Source organism: Acartia tonsa, chromosome 8, assembly GCF_053477335.1.
Source record: "Acartia tonsa isolate MP-2025a chromosome 8, ASM5347733v1, whole genome shotgun sequence".
NCBI lineage: Eukaryota > Metazoa > Arthropoda > Copepoda > Calanoida > Acartiidae > Acartia > Acartia tonsa.
Window position 1 is genome coordinate 9,416,822 of NC_137267.1, and position 27,556 is coordinate 9,444,377.

General features: G+C 32.6%; 3 protein-coding genes across 3 annotated transcripts in view; 1 reads left to right on the forward strand and 2 right to left on the reverse strand.

Annotated features, from left to right (window-relative positions):
• Nucleotides 1–1,440: 1,440 nt before the first annotated feature.
• On the reverse strand, nt 1,441–6,099 carry LOC145325400 (protein Star-like). The gene is made up of 6 exons (XM_080168387.1): nt 5,990–6,099; nt 4,639–4,706; nt 4,168–4,266; nt 3,559–3,645; nt 2,905–2,950; nt 1,441–1,764 (listed from the first exon to the last, which is right to left on the reverse strand). Exons 1-6 carry the CDS (start codon nt 5,994–5,996, stop codon nt 1,679–1,681), a joined length of 393 nt encoding a protein of 130 aa, XP_080024513.1. The 5' UTR covers nt 5,997–6,099; the 3' UTR covers nt 1,441–1,678.
• Nucleotides 6,100–7,570: 1,471 nt separating this feature from the next.
• On the reverse strand, nt 7,571–14,309 carry LOC145325679 (uncharacterized). Its single transcript, XM_080168631.1, has 8 exons — nt 14,022–14,309; nt 13,020–13,063; nt 12,550–12,603; nt 11,882–11,952; nt 11,346–11,393; nt 9,784–9,845; nt 8,095–8,187; nt 7,571–7,689 (listed from the first exon to the last, which is right to left on the reverse strand). Exons 1-8 carry the CDS (start codon nt 14,191–14,193, stop codon nt 7,571–7,573), a joined length of 663 nt encoding a protein of 220 aa, XP_080024757.1. The 5' UTR covers nt 14,194–14,309.
• Nucleotides 14,310–22,403: 8,094 nt separating this feature from the next.
• Nucleotides 22,404–27,556, forward strand: part of LOC145325681 (zinc carboxypeptidase A 1-like) — a 5,652-nt gene continuing 499 nt past the window's right edge. Inside the window, exons 1-9 of the mRNA XM_080168635.1 lie at nt 22,404–22,514; nt 23,314–23,368; nt 23,578–23,644; nt 24,205–24,235; nt 24,448–24,521; nt 24,855–24,934; nt 26,054–26,084; nt 26,508–26,555; nt 27,187–27,250. Of these exons, the coding sequence (XP_080024761.1) occupies nt 22,428–22,514; nt 23,314–23,368; nt 23,578–23,644; nt 24,205–24,235; nt 24,448–24,521; nt 24,855–24,934; nt 26,054–26,084; nt 26,508–26,555; nt 27,187–27,250 (537 nt within the window). The 5' untranslated portion in view covers nt 22,404–22,427. The remainder of the gene's footprint in view (nt 22,515–23,313; nt 23,369–23,577; nt 23,645–24,204; nt 24,236–24,447; nt 24,522–24,854; nt 24,935–26,053; nt 26,085–26,507; nt 26,556–27,186; nt 27,251–27,556) is intronic.

Here is a 27,556-nt window from a genome sequence, read left to right on the forward strand (position 1 = left end):
TGATTAGCCAATGAAAAAAATATGTTTGTATCCTGATAATGAATGTTGCACTTATTGGCTAATCTGTGTAGGCCTAGTTAGGCCCGGCATGGGCCTACACAGCAGCCATCTTGTTTTTAGAACCGAACCTACTCTTTAACAGTTTGTATGTAAATAAAAAGAATTGGAGAAAAAATGTTAGTTTCTAAACTGCATTAAAGATAGACAGTAGTATAACTCACTTGAAGCTGTTTGTCAATTAAATATTATTTTTTGCTTTGAACATGGATGTTTTATATTCTTATTTTTTATATTGTTGATATATTAAAATTAAATCATATTCCTAGTCATATTTACAATGAAAATATATTTATTTATTGTTAGAATTAATCTAATTCCAAATGTAGCATATATATGTATATATAATGCATTTTTTGACATGTGTACCACTTTTCTGCACTACCTCTCTGATTTCGGTAATACTCTATATTTTGGGTCCGTTTGGTAGTTCAAGGATGCTGGATGGCAAAAAAAATTTCAGAGTCCCTGGGTGTCTAGATATCTAGCTATCTATGAAGGTAGGTAACAAAAACCATAAAAAAATAATTTTTTACAATTTTAATTTTTTCATCAATCTTTCATCAAACCTATACATTATACACCAAAATAATTGTTTATTCATTTTATTAGCTTACATAATGCTATTTTGGCCAAACTCTAGTTTTACAGGGTGTTTACAGGGTGTCCAACAAAAAGTATATTTTGGATATCTAGCATAATACCCAAAATACCTGTCCGAAAAAGATTGTTTTTGTTGGCTTAAATCCTGTGTTTTATCTGTGGGCATATGTGGTATATAAAAGCCCGAGGCACCCGGGACTATAAAGTTGTCAAATTTCGCTTTGGGATACCCTGTAAATGTGATTTTTGCATCTGTAGAGCTAAAAATTGGTCCAAATCGGCTATTTTTTTCTTTCAAATTACTCTACTCTTGTGTCTGGCCATAGTGTTTTCTGTCCAGATCAAAATTTTATATCACCCTGTATTTTCATAAAGAGAAAATTTTTTGTTGTTTTCTTTTATTTTTTTTTAAGTGACTAAAAACTGTCATATAGATACAGATTTTGACTGATAACAATATTATGTGCCTATTTTACAAATTTTTACACTTTTGGGACACCCTGTGTGTGCATGTCTTTGTAAATGGTAGTTTCTGCCCCTTATTTGGGGGGGGGGGGGAGTCGTTTTAAAGCCATAGACCTGTTCTTCATTCTTTTAGAACTTTTTGAGACACATCATTTGTTATTTCTGCATCAACCGCCTCCTGCGAACCGTTTTTTACCGTTCCCGTGGTTTTAATGGGTATTTTTAGGAAGGAGTTGTTTTATCAAGATCACTCTAAAGTGCTTTTATTTAGGCAATTTAATTTACTAAATTTAATGTGAAGTAAGATCCTATTAATATTATTTTGAAAATTTATTTATCAATACATAATATCACAAAAATGATTATTAATTATCACAAAACCACATTTTATAAATCAACAAATGTTTTGGAATTTTTTATTACACTAACAAAATAAATTGTTGTTAAAAGTTTAAAATCATTAATTTAAGGAACGTCCTACTAAACGTTCTGTCAACGACATTTTTTTTTTCTTTTTAGTATTCACGGACAACTGGAGGTATATTTACAAAATTTATGGTTTATTTTTACTATGATATTTATCAACTTTATATTTTCTAACAATATCTTCTCTTATGAATAGGTCATTGTTCTCCTTTCCTGCAAAAGAAATATAATTTGTAAAAGCGAAGCTTTTGTACAATTAAGGTCGGCCCGTCCGTCCGTCAGTCTGTTACGGTTAGCTCTTTTCGTTTATTTAGGCATGTTAGAATTGTCCTATCGATTCCAAACTTTGCATGGTGACTCCAGTAATAGTTGGGTACAATTTAGAAAGTGTAGCAACTCTATGATCCTTACCAGAACGTCCGTACGTCCATATTAAAAAATTTTATGTGATGTAATTATTCGATTGATCTAATTTTTGGAATACTAATTCCTAAGACAACAATGTTATCAGCGAAGCATCTCTATAATCAAGTCCTAAAAATGTCCTTAAACATTATCCTGTATTAGCGCAGTTTTTCAACTTTACTTAAATTTTTTTTCGACTTTTATGCATTTATATTATGATTATTAAGTTCTGACAATATGTTAATGTTCGTTTGTCCTACCGTTTCAGAGCTTCGCTTTTATGAATGCTGTCATCCTTGTTTTGAAATAATTTACAATGTCTGTCTGTCCGTCAGTCAGTTCGTAGCGTTACCGGGGAAATGTGATTTTCTCGGCTGCCATGAAAGACATACAGCTGAAATTTGCAGTAAGAACTCCTATGACCTTTGCCCATCTCTGTACGTCTGTCTGTCATTCATGCTTCAAAAATTATACAACAATTTATTTTAAGGTTTCGGGATTTTTTTTTGATTTTTTGCATATTCTTTTTTTTATATTTTGTTTATTATGACAATTCAACATCTGATCTATAACTTATTATTTCCGTTTGTCCATACATATTTTGCTCTGCTTCGCTAATTATGAATGTTTCTATCCTTAAAATTATGAAATACTGATCCTCTTTTTAAAAAGAAGCTATATGCTATTTTTTATGCTAGGTTTTTCAATTATTTTTTTTTTTTGGGGGGGGGGGCGGTAATCTAATGCATTTTTACTGCATTTAGGGGTGCTTAAGTCTACATTTTTAATTCCAGGGGAGAATTAACATCCTACCACCTAATGTCCAAAAACCTCCCCTGGTGCAGAATAGTACCAAAAAATGTGACAAAATCAGTACAAAAAAAAATTTTCAACTTGTTTGAAAACGGAAGGTTTCGTGATTTTATCAATTTAAGAAAATATATTTACCTGTCATATAGTTCTTATTATGTCTGTGATGGAAGAATTTATACCCCTAAAAAATGAAAATTAAATTAAGTTTTAGGTTTTATTATATATTTTTACTCTTCAAACGGGTGCGCTCCTAGCATAAAGAAGCACATAAGGTATAGGGAATACAAAAAAATAGCTTAAAACCATACCAATAAGTAATAATCAAATTGCCTAAACTATCCAGGACCTATGTGACACGTCCAAAAGAAGAAAAACAATTTTTTTTTCAGTAGTTATCGACATTTTAAGCTACTTTATATATAAGGATTAGGTGATTTAAATATGAATAATGCTCTGTTAAAATTTTGTGTATTTATACATTTGTAGTTGTTATGTCGATTGTACAAACTGTCATGAAATGCAGGGATCAAATGGGATAAGACAATGGCAGATAAATTGATGTACATCTACTATAATGATACACAAAATTACACCTACTTTAGATTACAATTAGGGGTTGAACGATTGAAACTTAAATAAAACAACCAATCAAAGTCCCAAAAGTCCCCATGGTTGTTAAGTTAACGAATAAGAAAACTTTATCATAAGACTTTTGAAACTAGTGTAATAAACTGGACAATGCCCCCCTCCCTCCCTGCATAAAATGCCCCATTAGTATATAACAATTACCTTAGAAATAATAAAATCTCTAATTTCTTGTTGAGAGCCTCCTGATATACCAGTCTCACCTACCAGGTCTGTCTCTACCGTCATTATCTAAATAAATAGATAGACAGATAGATAGATAGATAGATAGATAGATAGATAGATAGATAGATAGATAGATAGATAGATAGATAGATAGATAGATAGATAGATAGATAGATAGATAGATAGATAGATAGATAGATAGATAGATAGATAGATAGATAAATAGATAGATAGATAGATAGATAGATAGATAGATAGGTAGATAGATGGATGGATGGATGGATGGATGGATGGATGGATGGATGGATGGATGGATGGATGGATGGATGGATGGATGGATGGATGGATGGATGGATGGATGGATGGAAAGATGGATGGATGGATGGATGGATGGATGGATGGATGGATGGATGGAAAGATGGATGGATGGATGGATGGATGGATGGATGGATGGATGGATGGATGGATGGATGGATGGATGGATGGATGGATAAATAGATGGATAGATGGTTAGATGAATGAATGGATGGATGTATGGATAATTAGATAGATGGATGGATGGATTGATGGATGAAACTAATCAATTACCTCAATGTCAACTTTCTCCCAAGGTAAAGTTTTAAGAACAGCCAGTTCAGCCCCTTCTATATCAAGAATGAGCAAATTCACAGTCGGATTTCCTGCAGCCTAAATAAAAAAGTCCAAGTAAAAAAATGTCTTCATGTAATTACATATTAACCCTTACAGATCGGGGGGGGGGGGGGGCTCTTAGATTTTTTCAACTACTATTGGGGAAATTTTTTGATATTCTCAACTACCATTGAGAATCAGAAATTGTTCAAAATCTATGAATACTTTAATTAAATTTTGATTGGTTAGTTTCAAGCTAAGGCAGCAGTATCCAAACATTTCAATAAATAATTTTGCTCTACAGAAAGGATAATTTTGTGCATCATCATTGAAGATGTATGTCAGTTTATGGTACCTATAATATCACTCAAAATATTTGAATAATGTAGGACAATTCTTAAAAAGACTGTCTGAATGAATTTTACTGACCTGAATAAGACTGTACAAAGGTAAACATTGTACATCCACTCCTTCACCAACTTTGTTCTCGGATAAACCTTAAAAAATCATTAAAATCTTTTGTATATGTCTATCAGCATTAATATCACTATCTACCTATCTATCTATCTAACTGTATTTATTTAATATTTCTATAATCTATCTGTCTATATTTCCTTAATAATATCTACTTCCTTTTCACAGTAGCTTTTCTCCTATTTCTAGCCTGCGGGGTCAATTCCCTAACCCTGCGGGGCAATCACCTAACCAAATATAACCTAACCTAACCTAAAATAACCTAAGCCATTTTAAAAATACGACGAATCGCCCCTTAAGGGGCGCGTTGTTAAGAATGGGACTATACCCAAACTCTAAGATGAACTTACTTACATTTCATAAAGTTTTACTTATTCATCTATATATTTCTATATACCATCGTTCTATCTCCTAGCTATCTTTATATATTCTTCCTAAGTCGTCTTTCCCTTTTTCCTTGTCATGTGGCAAGGTATATATAAAGATAGCTTGGTAGCTGGTAGCTAAAGATTGGTAGTTAAAGAAAAAAGCTATCTATATTACTACCTCCAAAAAAACAATTTAAGTTTTAGGTAAATAATAAAAGTTTACCTAAATATATCACCCCAATCCATTTATCCAAAAACTTTGTTGTTTTGCTATCTATCTATATACGTATTTGCTATCTTGAAATCTATCTGTCTATCTACTTTGCTACATATCTATATCTATTTACGAAGTTCTTTATAGTGCCTTAAAAAATGACGTTATACAATTCAAATGACCAATGATAGGCACACCGACTTCTGTTGAATTTATTGAACCAAAGGCAGGCTAGTTTACATTTAAATTGACTAATGGTAGGCCAGTATGAAGTCATTTCTTATAGGCACTATAAAAAGTTTCTCTATTTGGATCAACTGCAGTTCACGGTAAAATATTCCTGGTAACGAATATTTCCAAAAATCTATGAATTTAAAAAGCTGCTAGCTGCCAAACGGCTGAACGTACAGATCATACCCGCACACCATTTACAGTGGTATAAAAAGGCCTACAAATAATCAGAAATAGCCAAGATCCAATGATGCACAGGGAAAGCCTCACGGATGAAAAAACGCGCTGCACTGCGAAATAATTATGCATTATTGATTTATGGCTATTCCAGATTATTTGTAGGCCTTCTTATTCAACTTAAAACAGTGTGCGGGCATGATAGGTAAGTTCAGCCGTTTGACAGCTAGCAGCCTTTAAAATTCATAGATTTTTGGAAATATTCGTTACAAGAATATTTTACCGTAAATTGCAGTAGATCCCTCTATTTACTAACCTGCCATAGAATTCCACTCTGTCCCCTTAATTTTGGGTACAAATTCAAAGTTGGCTGGGTGGGGGGTGGATTTTAAACCAAGACAGGTATTCACATATTTTGCTGTATTAATAAAGTTGCTTTACAATAATTAAATTTCTTTGAGAAAACCAGTGATCTACAGGGATGACAATAGCCGACAAATAATGTATATCCCCAATGATGATACACAAAATTAACCCTACTGTAACTTAAAATTAGTGGTTGAAACGTTGAACATTCAACTCAATAAACTAATCGGATCAAGTCAAGCTGAGTATGCCAATAGCCTATTTTGGCACACGTTACTTGACTTGGGGGAATATTGGCATACTCTACTTGACTAGGCGGAATATTGGCATACTCTGCTTTACTAGGGGGAATATTGGCATACTCTGCTTTACTTATCAAGATATGCTTTTCCTAGAATTTTGAAATAATTTATGTATATATATAACTATATGCATTTGATTCTCTGTGTAACCAAATTGCGATGCAGCATAAAGTAGCCTAAAGTTGTTTCCTTACTCATACTATGAAAATTATATGGCATTATTTGTATGATAATGTGTAATATAGGAATTATATAACAATATGTAAATAATATGTCGTTAAATATGATATTAAAAGATTAATTTATTTTGTTATTTATGTATAAAATTGTGTCTTTTGGTAAATAAATCGGAAAATATGTTAAATTCATCTTTTTTTATATTTTTTTTTGTCATGCTGCTTTGTTTGATAAACTATTGGCATACTATGCTTTACTTGATGAAATATTGGCACACGCTACTTGACTTGGGGGAATATTGGCATACTCTACTTGACTAGGGGGAATATTGGCACGCTCTGTTTTACTTGTTGCCATTGGCACATTCAGCTTGACTTGATCCAACTAATCATTTAAAATTCACCCAAGTACCCAAAGTACGAATAAAAAAACGTTATTATAAAACTTTGGGGACTAGTTTGATATTAAACAGCCCATTGTCCCCACTTTCTCTGGAGAAAACACCTCATATAACAAAACAAAGATTTGGGAATAGTCCCTTTCGTGGCAACTCCCCTTAAGGGGCGATTCGTCGAATTTTCTAAATGGCTTTTTATAGGTTATTTTTGGTTAGGTTAGGTTATACTGGGTTAGGTGATTGCCCCGCCTGGTTAAGCAGTTGGCCCCGCAGGGTTAGAGCCCCCCGCTAGAAATAGGAGAAAAGCTACTGTGAAAAATACGAATGATCGCCCCTTAAGGTGCGTTGCCACGAAAGGGACAATACCCAAAGATTTTTAGTTTTCATAAGATTTCTTAGAAATTTGATAAAGCTGTGAAAGGATGTAGAATATACCTGAATATTATGAGTAGTGACTAGTGACATAGAAAAATTGTCTCCAATTTAGCTTGCTATTTCCACTGTCATTTAGTGGTCAGTTCGTTCATTCAGTTGGAGGGGAGGAGATGGGTAAAAGGGGGAGGGGGCGTTATTTTATCCCGCTATAAGTTTCACTTTATTAGAGTTCAGGATGAGATCTTAATGATAAATCTATTAATTTAAGTTAATATACTGATTAGTTTATGAGTTCATATTTTTTTTTATTGTAAAGCAGTTTTCCTTTTCTATTAATATTTTTTCCATGAGTATGATCTACAGAGTTAGCTTCCACTAGTAGACCGGTCCAGTTATATACTAAAATCAATAAAAAATAGTAAATCTATCGTTATAAAAAATCACCAAACCTTAATTGCTGAAAAAAAAAACAATGAGATTTTTTATATTTTATAATCATACTATCCGATGCATCTCTGAATTCGGAGGGGGTGAGGGATAAGACACAGAAAAATAGCGTTAAACCATCCCAAAACTTAGACGTAAAAATGAAATTGCTTAAAACTTTCATTAGATTTGTGTGAAGCTTTTCAATTTTACCATTTCAATCAGTCAACTTATATTAGCTTTTATTCCAGATCTTTAAGATGTCATATACTTGCAGAATTAACCCCAAATATTATTTTTTTCAGGCTTTCAAACAGGACGATAGAAAAACTGGAAAGGTATGAAGAGTAGTTTAACTACTAAGATTAAAGTTATTACCTTTTTCGAAGTAAAGACTCACAGACATGGTTTCTGAATCAAACGCTCCAGCCTCGATAAAAAATCCGTTGTATAAGTCTCTCTCGTAGAAAACTGAAAAATATTGATTTAATTTAATTCAGCCATAAAAAGATAGTAAAAACAGTTAGAAAAAAGAATGGTTTTAGATAGATATTTAAAAAACAAGGATGACAACATCCATAAAAGCGAAGCTGTGAAACAATAGGACTAATGAACATTAACACTCGTAGAGTGTCAGAACTGTATAAGAAAAATATAAATGTATAAGTATAAATAAAATTTTTTGCAAAATTTGATGCAGAACTGCTTAAATGGAGGATACTGTTTAAAGACATACTTACATTTTTAGGACTTGATTATAGAAATGCTTTGCTTATAACATTGTACCTTGTTGTAATAGGAATCAGTATCCAAAAATTTGATTAATAGGATTATTAAATCTATATAAAAAAATTAAAAGGTTAAAAATTAAAATGGACGTACGGACATTCTGGTAAAGATTATAGAGTTGCTACTCTTTCTAAATTGTATTTAACTGTTATAGGAATCACTATGCAAAGTTTGAAATCGAAAGGACAATTATAACTTGCCTAAATTAACGAAAAAGCTACTCGTTACGTACGGATGGACAGACATACGGACCGACCATAATTATAGAAAAGGTTTAATTGGGTAATGCTTACAGACATCCTGTCACTACAAGAATAGTTATATTTTTCGCATCGTATTACAAACAGCTTTCCGCGGTTATAAAAAGTACAATTATAAGATTAAAAGAGATGCTGAAGGCACGGGCTAAAAAACCTGGTTTTGATCTTATGATTGTACATTTAAATTCGTAGAAAAACCATTTTTTTAGCCCGTGCCTTCGGCTTTAATCTTATGATTGCACATTTTTATATTCGTAGAAAGCTGGATATAATTCGATGCTAGACATAGTTTTTTCGTATGGCTGAGAACCGGTTTCTATCCACCGGATTCGAATGAATAGTTACTTCTTGTATCGTATTATAAACGGCTTTCCGCGGATATAGAATGTACAATTATAAGATTAAAACTAGTTTTTTTAGCCCCGTGGTGCCGAAGGCACCGGCTAAAAAAACTAGTTTTAATCTTATGATTGTACATTTCTATATTCGTAGAAAACTGGATATAATACGATGCTAGACATAGTTTTTTCGTATTCATGAGAACCGGTTCCTATCCACCGGATTCGAATGAATACGAGAATAGTTATTTCTCGCATCGTATTATAAACGGTATTCCGCGTGGTGCCGAAGGCGGGGCTAAAAAAACTAGTTTTAATCTCATAATTGTACATTTCTATATTCGTAGAAAGCTGGATATATTACGATGCTAGACATAGTTTTTTCGTATGGATGAGAACCGGTTCCTATCCACCGGATTCGAATAAATACGAATAGAGTTATTTCTCGTATCGTATTATAAACGGCTTTCCGCGGATATAGAATGTACACCACGGGGCTAAAAAAACTAGTTTTAATCTTATGATTGTACATTTCTATATTCGTAGAAAACTGGATATAATACGATGGTAGACATAGTTTTTTTCGTATGGATGAGAACAGGTTCCTATCCACCAGATTCGAATGAATACGAGACAATAAATTACGATTATTTTAAGTGAATACAAAATATAAAATTTACCTAAATCCAGAATATCTTCTGTCTGTAAAGGATGTAGAATTTGATAATAATCTTTTGTAAATCTGAAATTAGGTAACATTGGACGGTAAAAAAAAACGAACAACAACACTTGTAAAGTGTCAGAAGTTAATAAGCAGAATATGAATATATGATTCTGAACAAAATAGTACGTTTATTTGCACTTAAACTGTTTTTAACCTATTTTTGAATGGGGGGTCAAAAATATACTAGGACACCTATAGAATCAGACTGCAGAGCCCAAATTTGAATTAAGTCCCCAATAAACTTTTTTTGGGGGATTTAAAAATTAATTTTTAGTGTTGCTGTAATCATTTTGACCGAAGCAAAAGCTCTTTTTTTTACTTCGGGTAATATTGTGGCTTACAGAACATTTTATATAATTCACTTTATATTGATACAATAAAAAAACATTACTCTGTTCATTGGAAATATTTTTTTTTCCAAAACAATTAATTTCATTGAAAAATCTAACATTTACAATATAACAAATAATTCTGAAATCTAACCAATAAGAAGTCTTGTTTTATTTCAATTCCTAACAATTCAAAAAAAGAGTGTTTTCACAAAGTGACTTATTTCCAATGTAGTTAAATAATTTTTATTTGATTAAAATGAAAAGAATGAAAACCATACACATAAAAGATACATTCTTTTTAAAATTATTTTAAAAAATAAGTTTGAATAATCTTATTTTATAACTCATTTGTATATGTGACAAAAATGAATTTGTTGTATTGCATAAACATTTGTTGTCATTTAACCCTTTACAGCCATTTTTTATGTTTTTAAAATAAGTGAGAGATCACAAACATGTTAATGTTAATTCGTTGATATATTATAAAGAATTAACTTTTTAGTGAATTTTTATAGTAAAATCATAAGGCCTAATTTTACTCTATACCAGAATACAATATTTATGAAGCAAAACACTCTAAAAGCTACGAATTTTACCCAAATAAAAAAAAACCTTTTGCTTCGGTCAAAATGATCACGGCAACAGTAAAAATTAATATTTAAATCCCCCCAAAAAAGTTTATTGGGGATTTAATTCAAATTTAAGCTCTGCAGTCTGATTCTACTGGTGTCATAGTATATTTTTTATATACGTTTTAAAAATAGGTTAAAAACAGTTTAAATACAGGACTCGTCGTAAGAATAATTCTTTCAAAAATCAGAAAAATAGGACAATTATACAACACAATTTTGTTTTAAACGAAAATGCTGACTTTATAATAGAGTTGCTACCCTTACTAAATTGAACTAAATTGAAGGACAATTCTAAAATGCTTAAAGAAGGTGTCTTAATTTTTTTGCCTTATTTAAGATAGCTAGTCGGTGTTTTTAGTAAGTAATATATGTAAAATTGTCCATAGAATTTAGATATGCAATCAGTTTTTTTGTAGACCTCTTATTTTTTAAGTAATTTAAGTTTAAAAAGCAAAAAAGTTAAGACGCCTTCTTTCAAATTAGAGCTGTCTATTAAGGACGTACGGATGGACCAAACCTAAGAAAAGAAAAGCCTCGCTTTTAATATTATTTACCTATAAGGATTTCCATTTCCTTTCTCAAAATAGTTTTCTCTAATAGTCCTGGAAAGTAAATAAAAATAAGTTAAAACAAACATTAGTTTTGAGGGGAGGGCCAACTCTTAATAAAAGTTTCTATTCTTCTTCGTAGCCATACACTTTATTTTATTCATGGATGTTGTGATCTGATAAAGTGATACTCGCAACTGGCTAAATAACGACACCCCCATTCACTCCCTTACTACTGGATACATGAACTGCCCAATAGATGAGGTCCATATTAGCCAGTGATGACAGAATTTCCCCATTCAATATATGCAAATAAAGAATATTTATAAATCGCATCGTATTACAGACAGTTAACCGCGTAGGTATAGCAGATAAGAAAGTTATGAGATTAATTCCAGTTTGGCTGACAGAATAAGGAGGGCCGGGAGGATGGGACCTACAAAACAGGGATTAATTTTAATTATTTTCAGTAATACTCAGAACCGGTTTTGAGCCAGCGGAAAAAAATGGGATTCGGAGTGACTCTGAAAAAAATAATTTACCTTATGAGAAGACTATCCTCCTGGTCTAAACAGTTTAAAACTGGACGTATTGGGTAGGGTATTTTTTCATCCTAAAAAATCATAAAGTTGATGGGTAAGCGCCATTCATACCATCCTATTATATTAATTAGTAAGCGTTTTATGTCTGTCCCAAAGGATCTTGCTGAACCGATATTGTTCTCCTTTACAGTGATGCTTCTTATAGGTCCTGGGAAGATTTTAAACTATTTTTGGAGAGGGTGTCTTCACCCCCCCCCCCCAAACAATTTTTTAAAATTTCTTTTGAAACTCAAATTTAAAATGGGATGAGGTCGACTTTTCCCCCTCCTACCAGTGCCCCTCGAGACTTCTAGGAGCGTAGCCGCTAGTCTATAATACAAAGAAGCTTGATGTCTGTCCGTCCATCCGTCTGAAGCTTAAGATCTCGGTAACCACTGAACCGATTGGATTATACTCTTCAGGGAATATATCTACAGGTCCTTTGGTGGTTTTAGACTATTTTCTATAGGTGACGGGACGATGTCTAAAAAACTTTGGTTACTTTTATTGAATGTTGATTAGTTGAACTTTATTCTGAAGAAGTTATTGAATTTTAGAAATGTACATATATTAATTAGTCGTCCATTGTCTTATCCCTTAAGATCTATAAGATTTTTTTTTAAACTTACTTTATCTTTAACAATATTTCTTGTAATACCAAAATCCACAGAAAGCTCACCACTCTGAAATATCAAGACGTAATAAATAATTCATAAGTAGAATAAACCAACTAAATTTTAATTTCTCTTTTAGGAAAGCTTTGTTATGGTCTTAGATTTTAGATAGATAAAAAACACCAAACCTTTCTGGGAAAAATTCAAGGTTTTGCTATCTATTTCATTTAAAAGTAGGCTACTTTATCAATAAAACAAGAATGGCAAAATTCATTAGAAATAAAGCATGACATTATAACATCCTATTTCCTTCTGAGCGTAATGTTATGACGGACGGACAAAATAAGTTATAAAGTATTGGTCAGATTAATTTCACAAAAAGATATTAACTGTTACTAGGCAATTCTGGATTTCTAGCGTTTCTGACTGAAAGACAGACTTTTGGATGTACGGATAGATACAGAAAAATACAAAAAAAAACTTACCCTAACTTTTTCAGCAGTTTCTAAACATTCAAGCTTCTCTACATCTAAAAGAAAAACATTTGATTAAACCAAATTAAAATTCAGTGATTTTGTCAGGGCAACGAAAATTATTTATTTTATTAAAAAGAAGAATCTGAATTGCCATATTTGGATAAAGTTTCGACTTCCAGCTGATTTTGTTTTCCCTGAGCCTTACTTCGGCTGACGCGCGGCTGCCAAGTCCTGTTTTCATTATGTTTTAAATTTTTCTAACTTTCACAGACAAACATGGCATTTAGACAAGAAGAATGTCAAACAGGCGGACATACCTAACTTAAGAACAAATTTGCATTAGACAGTTGTTAGATGTGTATCATTTCTATAAGTTACGCTTCCCTTACTGGCTCACGTGGAAAAATGTATACCTCTAGCAAATTCATCAAATAGCAAATAAAACACCGCAAAATTTTGTAAACCTTCTCTTAAAAATATCAACCATTTGGACCAGCAATTATTGAGATCTTTAGCTGCAGACAAACAATCCTTACTACTTTATATTATAGAACTAGTTGCTCCGCCCCTAGCCACTATGGAAGGACAGGGGAGATCAGAAAATAGGTTAAAACCACCTCAAGTTAGTTATAAATCTTACATTAAAAAATACAACCAATTCCAGCAAACAATTTCCGAGATTTTTAGCTTCAGATCAAAAAAATCTTACTGCTTTTTATAATACTAGCGGCTTAGCCCCTAGCCTCTAGGGGCTTTGCCCCAAGGGGTAATCAAAAAAAATTAAGGTGAAAAGGACCAAGGAAATCTTCTACAAAAAAAAAATGGGGGGGGATTTTTTATTTTTGGGGGGGTTGGGGGTGTCCCAACCACCACAGGACCAGTAGGTATATACCCTGAAGAGTAGAATCCGATCGGTTCAGTGGTTACTGAGATCTGAAGCTTCAGACGGACGGACGGACGGACAGACAGACAGACATCAAGCTACTTTGTATTATTGATAATGAAACTCACCATAAAATACAAACATATTAAGGAGAAAAATGGTAGCACAACAAGTGAGGGTATATTTCACTATTTTAGTTCTGGTGGCTGCACTGGGGTAAAGGTTTACTTTTGACCATTTTACACGAGTCACTCGGTCTACCACGTCTCCATATATAGTTGTTATAGGCTTAGACTTCATTTTTTCACAAAATATCAAGAAAAAATAACTCTTTTTTATTTTTTCACTTCTAGTTATAACTTATATTTAAAACATTACTTTAAGAAGTAAAATTTAAGTCTATCTGTCTTAAAAAGTGATAGTCTGGTTTATGTAGGTTATAATGACCAACTATTTTTACTTTCAAGTGCAAGAAAATTTCTCCTTTTTCTCAGCTATAAAAAAAGTTTCAAGAACCCTTAGTTTTGCTATGTCGCACTAAAGTTACACTTTCATTTCAGCTAAAATTCTATTGTTATATTTTGGATTTTATAACTTGGAAAATACAAAACTCACATTATTTTGAGATGTGCGTATAATGATACAAATAAAAAAATTAGCAAAATAACAATAGTATATAAATTTTCATTAAATAATTTATTTGCTTGCGTTGGTTTGTTGATTAGGAACCCAAAAGTCTTTTTTGTGTGTGTAGGCATTCTAAGCACATGAAAGTGAAAGTGATTTTTATTCACTTTTTTCGGATCTACTGCAGTTCACGGTAAAATATTGCTGGTAAGCAATATTTCCAAAAATCTATGAATTTTAAAGGCTGCTAGCTGCCAAACGGCTGAACGTACAGATCATGCCCGGACACTGTTTTAAGCGGCATAAGAAGGCCTACAAATAATCTGGAATAGCCATAAATTAATAATGCATATTTATCTCGCAGTGCAGGGAAATGCTCGAAAAAGACCTATTTTACGCGTTTTTTCTTCAGTGAAGCTTTCCCTGTGCATAATTGGATCTTGGCTATTCCAGATTATTTGCAGGCCCTCTTATGCCGCTTAAAATGATGTGCGGGTATGATCTGTTGTATGATCAGCCGTTTGGCAGCTAGTAGCCTTTAAAATTTAGATTTTTGGAAATATTGCTTACCAGCAATATTTTACCGTGAACTGCAGTTGATCCCTTTTTTCCAAAGTAGTGTAGCAATAACATTTTTATAACAATACTGATGAAATTTATAAAGTAGTAAGGATATTATTTTAGGACATAAGATTTGTTTTTGCCAGAAACTTAAGATTATAATAACTATTCGACGGACTGATCAAGTTATCATTTGTAGAAAAGCTTTAAATAAATCCGAGCTGGTTTTGCCTGTTTTGTTTCTATTTTTAAGTTTTTGGATGGTTTTGGGCTATTTCATAGTATAATAATTGTAATATTATAATTTACAGTTTTAAAGAAACTTACAGACAAACCATAATTAATTAGAAGGATATAAAAAGTTTTTGTTACGTAAAAATTTTCCTTTGACTATTTGTAGTATTTTTTTGGAAACACTGACACAAACAAATATACACACACACCCTCACACGCACGCACAAAACCCTGCAGAATTTGGAGTACGACCGTTTCTCATATGTGTAAAAGTGACTTGCAATTTCTGCAACATTCTTTTTTAACGTTAGGATTTGTTTTGTCATCGAAGCTTTTCTACAATTAAGATAACTATTGACGTCAGTACGTCAATATTGGAGGAAAAGTAATCTTTTGAAAATATAATTATCGCATGGTTCAAAACAATTTGAAGCAATTTTAAACAGAGCAACCAAATAATCTAATATAGGTAGGAAAACAAAGCCAAACGGCTACAGCTCTTGCTGTCGCCTGTGCAGTTGCTTTTCAAAACCACACGTCTGTCATTAAGGCTAAGAGAAGGACTTTAGGGGGTGAAAAGTTGGGATCTCAATTTTTGTAATCTTTATAATAAAGTAACAGGATGTGTGTTTGTGTGTCTGTCTGTCTGTTTGTTTGTACCGAATGATCTCGGTAACCGCTGAACCGATTTTTTTTTACCTATAGAGACTTCTACGCAACATAGATAGGTATCGTATTATTTTTTAACAAAACCAAACACTTAAAGGACCACTGGAGGCTTCTAGGGGCGTCGCCGCTAGTATCTCATTATAGGGAGGAGTATGTTGTCACCTCCCTACGTCCCCTTTCCGCAAGCCACAGTGACAAAGCTACTGCATAATAATGTGCGTCTGTCTATCCGTTGGACAGTAAGTGGGGGAAACATGATTTTTTCAGTTCTCTTTTAAGATAGAAGGCTGAAACTTCTTGTTAACATTCCCATTGTTATGTAGCATAATTAACTATAAAAATAACCATGAAGGTCTTATTGCTTACAGCAGGCTCTTGGCTATTCTATATTTTTTACATTTTTCCCCATGCCATAGTCTATTTACATTTTTCTGTATTTCTGACGAGTAACGGGGAAGATTAAATTCTTTAAAATCATTTAATTGAAACGTTAATATAAACCAACTCAAACTATTTTGCTTGGTAGCGAAATGTAGGTAAGACTAAAAATCAGACCTAAATAGGGGACGATTGGATAGGGAGGGTGTCAACCCTTTTGGCTCATTTTTCTTTGTAAACCTAACTCGACTGAATTTTTAAATATGATAATAACATACAACAAAAAATTTAATTGAATCATATCAAAATATCATCATCGAAACCAGGTAGACCAAAAACAACCTGGAGGGGGGAATCCCTGGATGAACTGAGAGATGAGAATCTATCATCTTTCAGTGATGCCTCTACTGAGGCCCAATTCACAAAGATAAATGGAGAACCATTGTGCGTGGCCAATGCTCTGGAAAGAAGAGATAAATGGCGATGATGATATCAAAATATCATAATCCGGCGGCCATATGACGCTAGCAAACCTTGAAGAGTCATTTAATTACTAAAAAAAATAAAGTTTTTCCATACGATAACAAAGTATTTTAGGGCAAATTCCAGGTTCCTGGTATGAGATCCTGCTGGAATCCCAATTAAATTAAGGTCTTAAAAGGACCCGAGATTTAAGGATTTTAAATTTTTAATAGTATTATTGATAGGGTTGGCAATCCGGAATCCGGATCCGGGATCTGGAATCCGCCCAATGTTTGGGCCAATTTTGGAATCCGAATCCGGATCCGGAATCCGTTTTTTAATAGCGGATTCCGGATTCTGAATTGGTAGGCTAAAATTAGCGTCTTGATTTTTTTCTTTCAACTTCCCCTTTATGAAGGCAAAGATTATCATCATTATATATAATATCTTTTAAAATCTGGTTCAATTCTCGGAAGTGAATTATAGAAAAAACCAAAAACATTAATTTTTAGGACATATGTAGCACTTAAATTTTTTAATTTTTTAAAAAAGCCTTTTAAAATATTGCTAGAATCCGGAATCCGAATCCGGAATCCGCCAAAAATAAGAATCCGGAATCCGCAACGAATCCGCCACTTTTTTTCACGGATTCTTTTAAGAATCCGGAATCCGAATCCGGTCCAAAAATTCGACGGATTGCCATCACTAATTATTGATTTATTTTCAAAAGTATTATTTCCAGCTACAAAGAAACACTTCGTGGTATATGAGTGGAAAAAGAACTTTGACAATTTGATTACAAATAGAAAGAATCAGTTAATCTAAATACTAATTTTAGTTCAATAGTCGCTTCATCCTTAGCCTTTTTTTATGGTATTGGTTAACCCAATATTTACTTGTTTTTTGTTGTACTTAAGGTCAAGCATTTTAGTAAGATTAAAAAGTTGTTCATACTAAACGGCCAGGAAGTTTTTGCGGTACATGGTGGACATGCAGACGTACATGCCAATTATATACAAAAACTTCGCTACAAAGAGTTCAAATCGCAACCATGTTTCAAATAATGGGCAAAGATTTATAAAAGTGAAAATTTTTATACAAAATAGATCCAATTTACATTAAAGTTGGGTTAAGTAGGGGTTTCTTCCACAGCACTGTCTGGGGGAACAGCATAGATTAACACAAATATTATTATACAAAATTATAAGTGTGTGAGGTGCCCTGTAAGTCGTTAAACAATTTACATTTTTTTATAAGGTTTAGTAAAAGTATCAGTATGGTTTTAACTTTTAATCCTAATTTTAAACTATATGTCTTTCAGGCAATAAGATTCAGCTAACCACTGAACCATATTGGAGCTGATTAGAGTCAAATATCTACAATCAGAATATAAATAATTTTTTACACCACATAACATTGTATAATATACAGCTTTCCTCAGATATCAATATGAAAACAAGTTTTCTTAGCCCACTGGGCCGAAGGCTCAGACTAAGAATACTGGTGTTAATTTGAGGATTTATATCGTGGACAGATGTCTGTAATACGATGCTATATCTGATTTTTCATTATTGCTGAGCACCGGTTCTTATCCAGCGGATATAATTCAGTTTCGAAGCCATAGTAGAAAATTATTTTTTTCTTCACATTTTCTATCCCTGTCTGTTCTTTTCCTGTATACTTGTTATTAAAGTGATAATCTTTTTTAGTAAATCATTGTAGTTGCTTGCTTTTGGTTTTCAGGAATAAAGGATGAACAAATAATCTTTTTAGTAAATCATTGTAGTTGCTTTTGGTTTTCAGGATTAAAGGATGAACAAAATTGCATGCATACAATACCCCCCCCCCCTTCCCCGCCTACTTTTTTTTGTAATAGATTGAAAAGAAGTGTGCGTTGTTTTTATCCTATATGCCTACCCCGGGCCTTCGGGGCCTATAACTCCGGTGCTCTAGCCATGAGGTACACAGTTCTCAATAAAACCTTACCCTTACCTGACCTATATACCCTAAAGAAATAAACAAACAAAAAACGAAATCCCCCCCCCCCCCCACGAATACTTTTTAAAATTTATTTAAACTTAAAGACATTGCATTTTAAATTACTTTATGGAATCAAAACAAAAGAATGTTTATAAAAATGCTTTGAGCATTAGAAACGACGACTTAAAAGACATACCAGAGCATTATGTAAGTGTAGCGACTCTATATTCATTACATATGTATGTATATGTTATATGGTGTACCGGGTAGCTCTGCAATGTTAGTGCGCCGCAGGTTTAGTCCCCGCTGTGTTAAGCCCCCTTATTTTCAATTTTTAAAAATATAGTGGGGGAGGGGGCATTTGGGCATTTTTAAAAACCCTACAAGAACCATATAGGCCACCATATCGGTTCAGTGGTTAGCAAAATCCTTTGGTACACACAGATTACACACTATGATTCATATAAAATTTCAAGTAAATTATTGGTAAAATTAACCTAAAAGGGTAGTTATAAATTTTCTCTTATTGGTCGGCTCTCAAACTTTTCAACCAATAATGTAATCTACAGAAGTGGTAAATTTGTTTTTCATCATTGGGTACGTATATCGTCCATTAATCGTCCATTGATCTATCCTTTCTGATCCCTGTAAATTGCGTAATGCGTAAGTCATTCCTTTGAAGCCTAAACTAAAATTTGTGTATCACACTCTTTAGTTACTAACAATTCTTCACATCATAATCATATAGCTTTATAATATGTTTTGTTACGATCTATCCATAAATATAAAGCAGTGAGATTGATATGTGTTTGTCCAGTAAAATCTCGTAAATGGCAGGTTTTAGGCAGTTATAAAAACTACCCCTCCCAGCCCTTACTCTAGATTTTCTTACAACTTCTTATTTACTCAATTCAGGTAGGGTACACCTACAAGCCTTCTAAAGGGACAAACCTCGTAAAGGACAAACGTCATAAAGGGACATATGCTAAGTGAAACCACCTAATTTTTTTTTTTAATTAAATCATCCAAAATTTGAGTAAAAATATTTGGAAATAAGAGGATAAATGTCTTTGAAAATTAAAATTCGATATTTGTCGGACAGATTTTTAAAATTTAGACTATGGGTGCATTTATTCAAGAAATAAGATTCACTAAAGTATTATTTCCCTGTCACTATGTTCCAGCGAGTGACAAAAAATAGTTTTTTTACATTTTGGAAAATACACTTTTAAACAACTGTTTAGTAATATACACAAGCTTTTGGAAATAAAGCCGAAAGAATTAGCGCTTTACTATGAAAAATAAGAATTTTATGTGTAATTAATAATTATACCAGAGGTATGGAATTAAGTTCCTTTTCATCATTGTAAACAACTATTTTTAAGGTCAACTAAACAACATTTCAAATCAGTGTGGACCCTTTATTTTTTAAAGCTATTTTTAAGTATTATATATTTTTGGAATCAGTATGTAATGATTAATGCGTTTAGCCTTTAAAAGAAGTCAAATCTTCATTTTTTGTTGTAATTGTAGATGGTTTTCTTAGCATACACGATTTCTGTAAAATAGACAATTTTCTTATAATGAAAATTTTACGTTTGGTTCCAGATCTCTTAAGCGCAAAAGAGCGCAAGCAAATCCTCTTACATGGTGATATTAGATGTATGTATAATATCAGAGAACTTTACCCTGTGTATGCGAAATTATGCGAAGTTTGTTTTTTTAAGCCCTAAAGATACTGGGTCTATCAAAAAATAACAATTTTTTAAGATATAAAAGTAATTTATTTTTCTACTTATTTCCAACACATATTCAAATAAACTAAAGGTAAAGAAAAGTTTTAAATAAAGATTATCCCTAAATGTCTAGGCTCTTATCTGAACCATTTTATTTTTATCTTTTTATTGGGGGGGGGGGGGGGCGGGGGATGTTCTTCTTATATCCACATCTGAACCCATTAAAGCTAGAAGTTTAAAAAATTTTATGTGGTTTCCTAGTTCAAATATATATTCTTATTTAATTCGTTAGCATTATTTTCTTCCCTCACCCTTATTAAGCAACCCTTTTTCAAAGGTGCTTTCATACTTATTAAAAAAAGACAAGTAGAAATTGTATTGTTTAAGATAGAAAATGCTTCTTTTCAAGTAAATTGAAAATAAAATGAAAGTCTTACATATCAGAGATTTATAGGGATTAGACAATGGCCGAGAAATTAATTTACATTCCCAATGTTAGTACACAAAATTGTCCCTTCTATAAATTACAATTAGTGATTGAAATGTTTGGACACTCAACTAATAAACCAACCAATCAAAATTCAATAAAAGTCCGACAAATTGTTATGCCTACAAATAAGAAAACGATATTTTGTGAATTTGGGGAATATTATAATAAACAGCCCATTGTCCCCTCCATCCCTACATATAAACAAAAAAATGACTACCTCGGGGAGAAAAAAAGAATATTTACATCCACTATTTAAGGGGTCATTTATGTGAGAATGAATATTTATATCCTAAGGTATTAAATGATTGAGCGATAGCTCATCATTTGATAAAGCTAAATTAATGAATATTTACTTACACCAAGTATAGCGGGTTTTTTTGCAATTGAATGATATATTAATTTTACTTATGTAATAATTAGTTGTACTAGTAACTGTTATTTTTGTTGCAAATTTCATTTTTGTCATGATTTACAACTCATCTAATAAGATACAGTTGTTTGAAAGCAAAGCTTTTCTACATACATAGTAACGGTCTTAACGGACAGCTCTAGCCGTTGATTAAGCATGCTAAAATAGTACATGAAACCCTTAGGTAGTATTTGAAATTTAAGCATAGTATTTCTATAATCAAGAACAGAACGTCTGTAGGTTCATTTTAACATATTGATTTTTATCTATTTTGGTTAAGTAATACTAATTATTGAGATATTAAGCTTCAGACAAAAATAAACCTTACTACTTTATATAATAGAATGCATAAAAGCAATTTTGAGAATTAATAACTTTAAAGCTTTGTATAGAATTATACATAGAATTTTGTTTTATTGTTGATTTGTCCAACTTCTGATTTTTGAGCTTCGCTTTTTTGGATGTCATCCTTGTAAATCGTGTATCCTTGTACTAAAGTAACAGGATGTCTGCGTGTTTGTCTGTGGGTCTGTATGCTTGTATGTTTGTACCGAAGGATCTCGCTAACCACTGAACTGATATGATTCTCCTTTACAGGATAGCTTCTCATAGGTCCAGGGAGGGTTTTTAACTATTTTGGGGGAGGGTACCACCACCCTCCCAAGAGAAATAAAAAAATAGATTTTTTTCGCAGAGAGATTTTAACGCAACATAAATAGGTATCGCATAGACTTGAACCAAAAAAAAAACCAAATATTTAAAGTGCCACTAGAGGCCTCTAGGGGGCGTAGCCGCTAATTTTAAAGAATTGAAGAAAAAAACAGATAATATCTTCAACTATTTGTGCGACTTAGGATATCTTGTTTGACTCGTAGGTAAGGACGTCTAAGGGAAAAGGGGTAATATTCCCCCAAACCTCCAAAAAAAAGCTTAGACGTCCTTGCTAATAATTTTTTTGCTTTTCAGGTCATATAAACTATGCTGAAAAATGGCGGGAGATTTATTATCTAACCTTCTAGTTTTAAGCTTATTTTATTTTGGACATACACAGGAAAGAAATTATACAGGTTATCAGGTCTGTAGTTTTTGTTGCGATGATACTCTATACCCAATATTACCTAACCTAACCTGACCAAAAAACAAACGAAACCTGCCACCCCTTTATCTCATGCCCTCCTCTACTACTGGATGAACAAACTGACCTATAAGTGATGTCCATGATAGCAACCTGTCATAATATCCACGTATATTCTATATTCATTCCCCCCTGCGCAACCCCTCCTAAATTCAATAAGGCATTTTGAGAAAAAACAAGGATGACAGCATCCATAAGTAGCGAAGCTCAGAAATTATGAATGGATATCGGTAAACATTTAGTATAGACCAGCAGCATGCAATAAACATCCAAATTGATGAAATAGGGAAATCACGAAAACTTTAAAATCACGCTACCTTTAAAATCACGAAAAATTAAAAATCTAGGAATCGATCTAGCACCGCAATTAATAGACATATCTTAATAACACTTTATGGAATATTTATATAATATAAGCATATTTAATCCCTGATGACTTCAGTCGTCAATCCTTAATAGGAATAGAGAAAATCACGAAAACCTAAAAATCTAGGAATCGATCTAGCACCCCATCTAACAGACAGAAGGACAAAACAATGTATAGATTAGATGGACACATGTCATAGGAATCTTCACTAAAAATTTCAACTATCTATCTTGAATAGGAGCCGAGAAAATCGCATTTCTCCCAAAGCGTTTCTTACGGACAGACGGACATTTCAAATTATAGAGTAGCTTCGCTACTAAAAGACTTAACCTACCTATAAAACAACCTATGATTATTTTTTGTTTTTTTTAGTTGATTGAATTATCGGACAAAATCAATTCAAGCCAAATGTCTTTCTTAGATCATAGTAAGTTCCATATTTTCTTAGTTCAAAGTAAGTTATATACATATTTCCTTAGTCACAAATTATCTTAGATCATAGTAAATTACATATTTTTATATTTATACTTTGATAAAAAGTTGTCATTGCTGATATAATATTGCTGACATTACATCACACATGTTGACATAATAACCACACAATTTTTCACATGAATTATCATGAATAATTTTCAGGAGTAGATTTTTGGACCCATCCTAAGGAACAGCATGGAGTAACATTTTCATTGAGTCCTGTGTTAAGGTTGGGATTTAATATTTTGTTCATTAGAGTTCTATCAGCTCTTAAATGAATTTTATAAGAATACTCCTAGCCCCAGAATCCTTTTTTTAAATAAGAGTTCTTTTAGGTCCTAAGTAACTGAATTGGTTTGGTGCTTTCCCACATAGTGCCAGTTGAGCACTGATCCCCCCCCCCTCCTCCAATCCTCCCCCGTACTTCTGAAATGATTTTAAAATAAGGGTTGGAGGATAATTTTTTTATAATTAGTCACTGCACTGCGTTGAACCCTGACCCTGCGATGCTACCCAGTTCTCAATATAACCTAACTTAATCTAAACTAAAATAATAAACAAACAAACAAAAAACTATCGCACTCAGGGGCGTCCAAGCTTTTTTATTTGGGGGGGGGGGTTATCACCCCATTACCCCCCCCCCCCCCTTGGACGTCTATGATCGCACTCCCCTTAATTAAAATGCATATCAATATATGGAAGGGGGTATTTTGTATGATAGCGCCAACTTACAAAAAGCTTGAGGTTATTATTTTACTTAATACTTTGTATAATTTATATATATTCCAGATCTAGAGTTTTTGACTTCTTAAAACATCAGGTAAGGATAATTTTTTTTTCTATAGGAAACACTAACAGGATATATTTTAATCTGTCTATTCAATGTTTTATTCGCTTACCTATCTAAATTAGATGGAATAATGACTATGGATTTTTCGGATCCCAAACAAGTTTTTAGGTAGTTGGATGTTTATTTATGTATTGCATGTTTTTGCACTTTATGATGTTATCATCCTTGTTTACTATGTTTAGGGTATTAATTATGAAATAAAAATCCACAACCTTCAAACTGCAATAGATGAAGAAAATTCGATTGATGAAAAAAGGTAAAGAAATTCCATGAAATAGTTAATATTGTTTTAGACTGTTATTACAGCATTTGATACTTTATATTCATCTATATGGATTGTTTAAAATTGTAAAAAAAGATAAAAATTAACTGTGATTAAAGTTTAAATCAACTACCTAAATTTTGTTATTTAATACCTATATTAGCGACAACTTTTACTTTACAAAAACTGCCAACTTTTTACAAAAGATACCTCTCGGGTGGGTTCGAACCTGCGACACACAGATGAAGTATTCAATATTCTAGTGGTGAGCTATAAGAGACTACAGGTGATGTCCTCACAACTATAGCTAGAAGATATTTTATTTAGATTAAATAAGAGAGGCATCATCGACTCTGTATACAGCTTGACATTTGGAAATTTGAGATTCCCAAGGAAAATTTCAACAGGTAAATACCATAATCTTAAAGTGCTTTCATTTAAATGTCCTGCGAGCACAGCTCCTTTATTTTGAAGAAATTGGAAAATAAGGAAGGAATAGTTATTTGTTTCTGCCTAAATTCCACTAAAGGCCAAATCCCTGCAGGGCCTTTATCTGTGGTGCCCTAACCCTGCAGATCTACCCTGTACCTACCTTAAGATAAAAAAATCACAATATAATTACACATCCACTGTTATTCTCAATCCTATTATATAAAGTAGTAAGCGTTTTTTTGTCTGTCCCGAAGGATCTCGCTAACCGCTGAACCAATATTGTTCTTCTTTACAGTGAAGCTTCTTATAGGTCCTGGGAAGGTTTTAAACTATTTTTCGAAAGGGTGTATTCACCCCCCTCTCCCACAAAATTTTTTTTAAAACTCTTTTGAAACTCAAATTTAAAATAGGATGAGATCGACTTTTCCTTCTCCTACCAGTGCAGTGCCCCTAGAGGCTTCTAGGCGGCGTAGCCGCTAGTTTATTATAAAATAATAGGCAGGGGGTTTTATGTGTTCGACTAAGCACTTTTCAGGGAGTGGGCCTATTTGTATCTGCAAGTCCAAATAAATTAAATAAATAGATGGATAGATTGATAGCATGACAGATAGACATTTTTTTTATTTTTTTTTAGTGAAAAAAAAGAGGAAATAAGAGAGTAAAATAGTTATCAACCTTTTCTTGACCCATAAGAAGTTTCATGTTAAAGGAGAATTACTTTAGTCCATCGTTTTGGCGAGGTCCTTAGCTATGCACAGACAGACAGAATAATTATCCTTATAATTAGGTTAATAGATGTTTGTTTGTCTATTTGTTTGTACCAAAGGATCTCGCTAGCCGCTGAACCGGTCGGGTTCTCCTTTACAGGGTAGCTTCTCATAGGTACCAGGAAGGTTTATAACTTTTTTAAGGGAGGGTACCACAACCCTCCTAAGAGAAATCAAAAAAAATCGAAAACATTTCAATATTCACGAGACTTGAACGCAACATAGACCCAATATAAAAAAAACAATCACTAAAAAAAGTGCCACTAGAGGCCTCTAGGGGAGTAGCCGCTAGTTAATAATGTTTTAGGATAATTTTTATTTATTTAGATAATGTTATGAATTGGAGAGAGTATCAAAGGTATTTTCAAACCAATTATATTAGTGAAGCTACCCTACAAGAGTTATACATTGATCTGTATGTCAGAATAAAGTTTGAATGGGAATATTCTCGTATTCATTCGAATCCGGTGGATAGGAACCGATTCTCATCCATACGAAAAAACTATTTCTCATATTCATTCAAAACTGATTAATGTCCGGTGGATTAGAAAAATTTATGTCTAGCACATCCAGTTTTCTACGAATATAAAATGTACAATTATAAGATTAAAACCAGTTTTTAGCCAGTGCCTTCGGCATCACAGGGCTAAAAACTGGTTTTAATCTTATAATTGTACATTTTATATCCGCAGAAAGCTGTTTATAATATAATGCTAGAAATAGCTATTATTATTTTTTATATATTAAAATTGATGAAACATATGATATATATATTTCTTAGTTTAGAAGTTATATACGCCTGGCTGCATAGAATTTCAGCAGACAACAGGTACAATCATTGTTGCAAATTTTTTAACTATTTTTCCTTTCAAGTTTCTACCAATAAATATGAAGACAATATCTACTATTTTTTAAAAGCTAAGCTTTTCTATAATTAGGGTCGGTCCGTCCGTCCGTCACAAATGGATAGCTTTTTTCGTTAATTTAGGCATGTTAGAATTGTCCTATCGACTTTGCATGGTGATTCCTTTCGTAGTTAGGTACAATTTAGAAAGCGTAGCAACTCTATAATCATAACAAGAATGTCCGTACGTCCATTTTAAACATGTTCATTTTTTACTTTTTTAAGAACAAATTTTTATATGATCTAATCATCCGATTGATCTGATTTTTGGTATGTTGATTCCTGGGACAACAAAATATAATGTTATAAGAAAATCAACTCTATAATCAAGTCCTAAAAATGTAAGTATGTCCATAAACATTATCCTGTATCAAGCAGTTTTTCAACAAACTTACTTACAATTTTGCTTCGTTTCTTATACATTTATATTCTGATTATTCAGTTCTGACACTATGTAAGTGTTAATGTCCGTTTGTCCTACCGTTTCTGTGCTTCGCTTTTATGGATGTTGTCATCCTTGTTTAAAATAAAGTAAATGTATAATTTGATATTTAAGGGATAAAGTGACTTTACTGGAGATAGGAAAGACAGCTGAAAACAGGCCTATATTACTATTAAAGGTAGATTTTTTTTGCAGAAAAAGAAATTAAAATTTTGTAAGATTTTGATGTAACTTTACAAAGTGTCGAAAAGATCAGACATGTGACGTCATAAAATGAAGGAGATGAGAGGTAAAGTGGAAAGAAATCCCCTAAAAAACGAGAGCTAATCCCTCACTTTTATGCCGTCACATGGCTGATTTTTAAGACAATTTGTAAAGTTACATTTTGATGGCCCCAAAGTGCCAAAGTCATGCAATACCCCCTTTAAAACTGTTGTGCTGTGATTGTCATTGTCACAATAACTTTAAATGGTATATAAATATT

Excerpts from the sequence above, each read along its gene's own strand:
- LOC145325400 (XM_080168387.1), bottom strand. Across the intron at positions 2,951-3,558 it reads GAGATTTTATTATTTCTAAG|GGGTATAAATTCTTCCATCA; the intron begins GTAATTGTTATA and ends TTCATTTTTTAG. Across the intron at positions 1,765-2,904 it reads TAATAAGAACTATATGACAG|GAAAGGAGAACAATGACCTA; the intron begins GTAAATATATTT and ends TTTCTTTTGCAG.
- LOC145325679 (XM_080168631.1), bottom strand. The coding sequence starts at position 14,193 with ATGAAGTCTAAGCCTATAACAACTATATATGGAGACGTGGTAGACCGA. Across the intron at positions 11,394-11,881 it reads GAGGATAGTCTTCTCATAAG|GACTATTAGAGAAAACTATT; the intron begins GTAAATTATTTT and ends TTTACTTTCCAG. Across the intron at positions 8,188-9,783 it reads AGAAGATATTCTGGATTTAG|TTTTCTACGAGAGAGACTTA; the intron begins GTAAATTTTATA and ends AATATTTTTCAG.